The sequence below is a fragment of the Falco biarmicus genome, chromosome 1 (genome assembly GCF_023638135.1).
Source record: "Falco biarmicus isolate bFalBia1 chromosome 1, bFalBia1.pri, whole genome shotgun sequence".
Taxonomy (NCBI): domain Eukaryota; kingdom Metazoa; phylum Chordata; class Aves; order Falconiformes; family Falconidae; genus Falco; species Falco biarmicus.
Window position 1 is genome coordinate 12,485,935 of NC_079288.1, and position 5,696 is coordinate 12,491,630.

The 5,696-nt window shown below is 58.1% G+C and overlaps 1 protein-coding gene across 1 annotated transcript; it reads right to left on the bottom strand.

Moving 5' to 3' along the window:
• Positions 1–1,310: 1,310 nt before the first annotated feature.
• Positions 1,311–3,116, bottom strand: LOC130152081 (urotensin-2 receptor-like). The gene has a single exon (XM_056345015.1). The coding sequence runs from the start codon at positions 3,066–3,068 to the stop codon at positions 1,977–1,979; it is 1,092 nt and encodes a 363-aa protein (XP_056200990.1). The 5' UTR covers positions 3,069–3,116; the 3' UTR covers positions 1,311–1,976.
• Positions 3,117–5,696: the final 2,580 nt, after the last annotated feature.

A 5,696-nucleotide genomic window follows, 5' to 3' on the forward strand; every position in this document is an offset into this window, starting at 1 on the left:
TGCCCGAGAGCAGCACGGCACTGCACACCTCACCGTGCAGATGACGCACGTACTCCAGCCTTGTCCGTTAAGTCTTATCTTTGTTATTCTTATATGGGAGTGACTTCCAGCCTTGGGAATGGGAAGCAAAGGAAAAGTAACAATGACTTCAGAATTCAGAATTAAAAAATTAATTTGTTCCTGGAAAGTTGTTCATAAAAACTGTTGAAGCCTACTCTCCCTGCCAGTTCTCGACATGAACTGTGTGTTAGTCCCCCGGTTTCCTAAGGAAATGGGCGCCGTTAGGGCTATTCATTCTGCCCAGCTTGGCAGTGTACACAACACTGGGACACAACAAAGTGGTCACCAATGTTTTGAAGACAGTCCCACGGCTAAAAGTAATATGGGCAAGGTGAGTTACCTATTCGCCTCTCCCCAAGGAGTTTCCCAACAGCTGCACCTACAAGAAGAATGCCTGACTCCCGGCACAGGACCTTGCTTCCCTGGTGTTCCTCCAACATGTGCCCTGAAGGGTTTATTTTTTTGCTGTTAGTCGAGAGCATAAACCCCAGCATGTTGCTGTGCCGTGTTCCCTGCTCCCAATACCTGGCTGCCGTGGTGGCACTTCATGTCTCTGCTCTAGCACAAACGTACCCTGAAGTCTGGTGTGTGACAGGAGCCCAGGAGCCCAGGAACGCTGCTGGGCTGGGCTGAACTCCGCTCAAGCAGATGGGGGTCGGGATGTGACTGCAGTTTTGGAAGTCCCTGGGCATCACTAGCTGCTGACAATAGTTTACACAACTCCTGCTGTGCATTACTTCTCCCCAGACACTTTCCCAGACCAGAAAGAGGAATATCGAACCCAACTTCATCCATGAGCTCAGGAAGAGCAGCCTCTCCCCTGGGAAATCCACCACCGAGCTGGGTGAAGTGACCACCTGAGGGGAAACCCAATGATGGTCCATTTCTAAATCAGCATTTCTTTTATAAACTGAGGTTTTACAATTGTTTAGGTGCTTGCAGGCATCCCTAGTATCTGAGGTGAAGGCTTACTAGATGCTAAGTGGGGAGAAAATGAGCAGAATACACTGAGGCAAAATGCTTTTGATCAAATGTCATGAATGAATTTGTCCCTTTTATGATAAGTCTCATGATACAATTCAGTTGCTTTTCTTAGAGCCTCAGGTCTTTGAGTGATAGGATTACAGGACATTTTTCCTTCTTTCCACAGTAAAGTTTCAGTTTTTCAAGCCCTGTTGACTGTTAAGAAAGGGACCAACTTTAAAAAAAAAAAAAAATCAGTGGCAAATTCAAATCGCCTTAGGCAGAAACCTTAAAAAAATGCATTATTTTATTTTATTTTTTTTTAGGTAATCCTGCAGTTTTTGACAGTTTAACTTCTGATTTTTGCATGCTTGGAGTTCAAAGTGCTGCTGCAATGCATTTTAAAATACAGACTTTAAGCTTGGTGAAACTGTAGTGTGCTATAATGTAACAAGCAATAGGAAAAAGGGGCTTAAAGGTCTCTGTACGCTGTCTGGAATCAGGCAGTGGTAATACATAGGGCAAACCCAGGGCTCGCAGCTACACTAACCAACAGCAGCCTCAGACTTTTGCGGACCTGACCCTGCTGCACCCTGAAGACAGCACCCAAAAACCACACGGCAGGGAGGCTGTGCCGAGCCGGAGCCGGGCAAAACAGCAAAGTGGGAAAAGAGTCTGCGGTGCATCTGAGCATCCCCCTTACCTTCTGCACCCCAAACCCTGAAGGATTTGTCCCACACGGCTGCTGGCTGCCGGCAGGACCCCCCTGACAGCCCTGTGCCAGCCCGAAATTCAGAGGCATCTCACACTACCTGGGTTCACGCAACTTCTTGCCCCTAACTAGTGCCCACCAGAAAAGAGTTTTTAGGACCTTTCAGGGCTAAGGTGTCCCAAAGCTCTACCTTGGCCAGATGCTCTGCTGGTCCTGGTGTCTCCGGAGCGCCTCCTCTTCCTCACTTGTCCTTCAGCGTGGCCATGCCCAGGGCCTCCGAGCTGTAGTCGTACTGGTTGCTGGAGGACATGGACCGTCCCCAGGAGCACTGGAGGTTGGAGCCCCTCTTGCGAAAGGAGGATGTGAACCTATAGAAGTTGCGGTGCCGGTTGCGCAGGTACTCCCGGTAGTTTTTGGTGAGCAGGGTGTAGAGGAAGGGGTTGATGCAGCTGTTGCTGTAGGTCAGGCAGGTCACCAGGTAGTTAATGCACTTTTGGGTTTGGGTGGTGAGCTGCAGGGAGCTGCTGTAGAGCCGTACAAGCTGCCAGATCCAGAAGGGCAGGAAGCAGGCCCAGAAGACCAGCACGATGCTGAAAATCATGATGAGGACCTTCTGCCGTGGAGACCTCTTGCTCTTTTCCTTGTGGGGGGGGTTCCTCTGGGACTCTAGGTAGGTCCTGGCCAGGCGCGTGTAGAGGAAGCCGATGATGATTCCTGGGGCCATGATGCTGGTGCTGAAGAGCACTGTCAGGTAGGTCCGGTAGGCATCCACGCTCCAGGTGGGTGCACACATCCTCTTCACCTTGCCCTCTGCCTTGCCCCCCTCGGTCAGGGTGACCATCAGCATCATGGGCAGAGTCAGGAGCAGCGAGACGGACCAGACGGCCCCAGCCGTGACCTTCCGGTAGCCTCGCGACCGCTTCAGGGTGTCCAGGGGCCGGGTGACGGCCAGGTAGCGCTCGGTGCACATGAGGGTGAGGGTGAAGATGCTGGCGTGCATGGTGAGCAGGTCCAGGCTGAGCAGGATGCGGCACCCCAGGTCCCCGAAGTACCAGTCCTGGGCCAGGTAGGTGCAGACGATGAAGGGGATGGTGGAGAGGTAGAGCAGGTCGGCCAGGGCCAGGCTGACGATGGAGCTGTACATGGGGGCGGCGCAGCGCGCCGAGTGGCACATCACCACCAGCGTGTAGACGTTCCCCGCCACCCCGGCCACGTACATCACCGACAGCACCGTCCCGAAGGCCGAGGGGATGAGCAGGGGGCCGCCCCCGGGGCCGCCGCCCCCCGCCGCCGAGGCGTTGCCCCCCGCCGCCGCCGTCCCGTTGGGTTCCATGGGCGGCGGCGGCGGCCCCGGCAGCGTCGCACCGGCCCCGGAGCTCCCGGCCCCGCCGGCGGCCGCTCCGCCCCCCGCGGGAGGCAGGGCCGGGCCGGGCAGCCCTCGGGGCAAGGGCCGCCGCCGCCCCCCGCCCCGCCGGGGCTTCCCCGCGGCCCCCCGGGTGGCTGCGGCGCCGCGCCCGGAGGTAGAGCGGGGACCACCCCCCCCTCCGCCGGGTGCGGGGCCGGGGTAGAGGGAGGACCCTCCCCGCTGCGGGGCCGGGGGCAGAGCGGGGACCCTCCCTCGCCGGGTGCGGGGCTGGTGGCAGAACGGGGACCTCCCCCCGCGGTGCGGAGCCGGGGGTAGAGGGAGGACCCCTCCCCGGTGCGGAGCCCGGGGCAGAGCGGGGACCACCCTCCGCCTGGTGCGGATTTGGGGGCAGAGCGGGGATCCCCCCCGGTGCGTGTCTGGGGGCAGAAAGAGACACCCCCCCACCCCGCCGGTGCGGAGCTGGGGATAGAGCGGGGGGACCCCCGGTGCGGAGCCGGGCAAAGCGGGAACCAACACACCCCCACACACCACCACACCCCCCGGTGCAGGGCTGGGGGCAGAGCGGAGACCCCCGCGCGGTGCGGAGCCGGGGTAGAGGGAGGACCCTCCCCGGTGCGGGGCCGGGGGCAGAGCTGCACCCCCCGGCGCAGAGCGGGGGGACCCACCCCGCCTGGTGCGGGTCTGGGGGCAGAGCGGGGAAGCGGTGCGGAGCCGGGGGTAGAGCTGCCCTCCCCCCCGGTGCAGAGCAGGGGGAGCTCCCCCTCGCCCGGTGCGGAGCCGGGGGTAGAGCGGCCGCCCCGGTGCCGGTGCCGGGGCGGGCGGGCAGAGCGGGCGGGCGGAGCGGCCCGCGGGCGGCGGCTTGGTGCGGGACTCGGCGGCTCGGTGCGGGGACCCAGGGGCTCGGTGCGGGACTCGGCGGCTCGGTGCGGGCCCGGGGGCTCGGTGCGGGCCCGGGGGCTCGGTGCGGGGCCGGGCCGGGCGGGCAGAGCGGCGCCCCGCGGAGCTCCCCCACCCCGCTGCGGTTCGCCCCCGGCTGGCGGCGCGGGGCTCGCTGCGGGCACGGGAACCCCACGGGCGACGGGGCAGCCGGGCCCCGGGCGGGACCCCCGTCTGTCGGGTACGTTCAGGCAGCGGTAGCGGTGGGCACAGACCGCGGCTGGAACGGCCCCTGCTCCCGTGGGAACGGTTTGTGAACCGAGTGTGGCTCGGGCAGCGCGGCGGTGAGGCTTAAACTGGAGCTTTGGTGACGGCCGATCCACCCGGGGAGGGGGGTACGGGTGTAATGGATGGATGAGGGCTACGGCAACAGCTTTCCCAGTGAGGTAGAAAATCTGGGGACAGTTGCAAAATCCATGAGTGCCTTATGTTTTGATCGGCTTTTAGAGAAAGCAGAGATTAGGGCAACCCACAGGCGAAGGACAGCTTTCCAAGGGTACGAGAGTGCTGTACTCCCTCAGCTCCCATTGATTACCAATATGAATTAACCGGCTTTTATGCCTTCAAACATTTCTGCTTAAACCAGAGTGCTAAAATGACTGCTATATGTTTATTTAATCCCTCCTCAAAATACTTTTGTGCAAACCGTCATCTAATTCTCTGTGGCATGCTACAAAGCAGTGAAACTCTCGTTGACTTGTATGAGTAGGATTCAGCTCTGTAAAAGTATTGTATTGACTACTCGGTTGTAATTTGCAGTAAAGTTAACATACACACGCGTGTAAGTCTGCTTTCCTCCCTCCTACTGCCCATCAATGTACGTGTCTCGCTCCCGAGTGCTCCAAATGCTTACAGCTATATTCATTAAAGTAGCTGGCTCCAACATGATCTGAATGCTGGTCGGGGAGGAGGATCTAACCCCAATTATTGTCAGGCAGGGATTTGCTTTATCAGATTCAGCCGTCCTGCTGACAAAGTTTAGATCCAGGCGCTGAGATGGAAATATTTTTGCACTGAAAGTTGGGACTCGGTCCCATGCCAGCGCCCTCGGCAGCCCTGCATTCCTCCATGGCAGCTGGGCCGAGCAGCTGGGAATGCAGGCGGATACTTTACCGGGGCCAAATCCTGCCGGCATGGCAGTCAAGGGACTGACTGCCACAGACTTCAAGATCCGGATTTGGCACAGATAACTCATCTCTGAGAATTAAGTTGCATGCAACTTTTTGTTTTGAAGCTGTTCTCTGCACTGTTTTGTTTTCTGCCTTCACGTACCGGCCAGGACAGCGGGCCAGCAGAGAACAGCAGAGCTCGTTTGTTGTCTGCCATGCTACCTGATTTCTTTTGGGTGATCACATGGAATGGCAAAGCTAAGTGGAGTGCTACATTCTTCTAAATAGACAATTACTTAATCTGCTTAGTAAATACCCAATTTCAACCTCCCTTTTTTCCTTTCGGCAGAAGAACGTTTAATTGAGCCACGCTAAGCATTAGTGAGCCCGTGAGACACTTGCCTTCTTAAACACGTGGGATACTCACACGTATCCATGGGAACTTACTCGCCTTAAACTCTTAAAAAATAGTTTGCTGCCTGAAGTTGTTCTGCAGCAGATGAAAGCCTGTTCTCTGAGCAAAAGGCGCTTCTCCCCTCCGATGCTCTGC

Bases quoted from the DNA above. Each gene is read 5' to 3' on its own strand.
- LOC130152081 (XM_056345015.1), bottom strand. From the start codon at position 3,068: ATGGAACCCAACGGGACGGCGGCGGCGGGGGGCAACGCCTCGGCGGCG.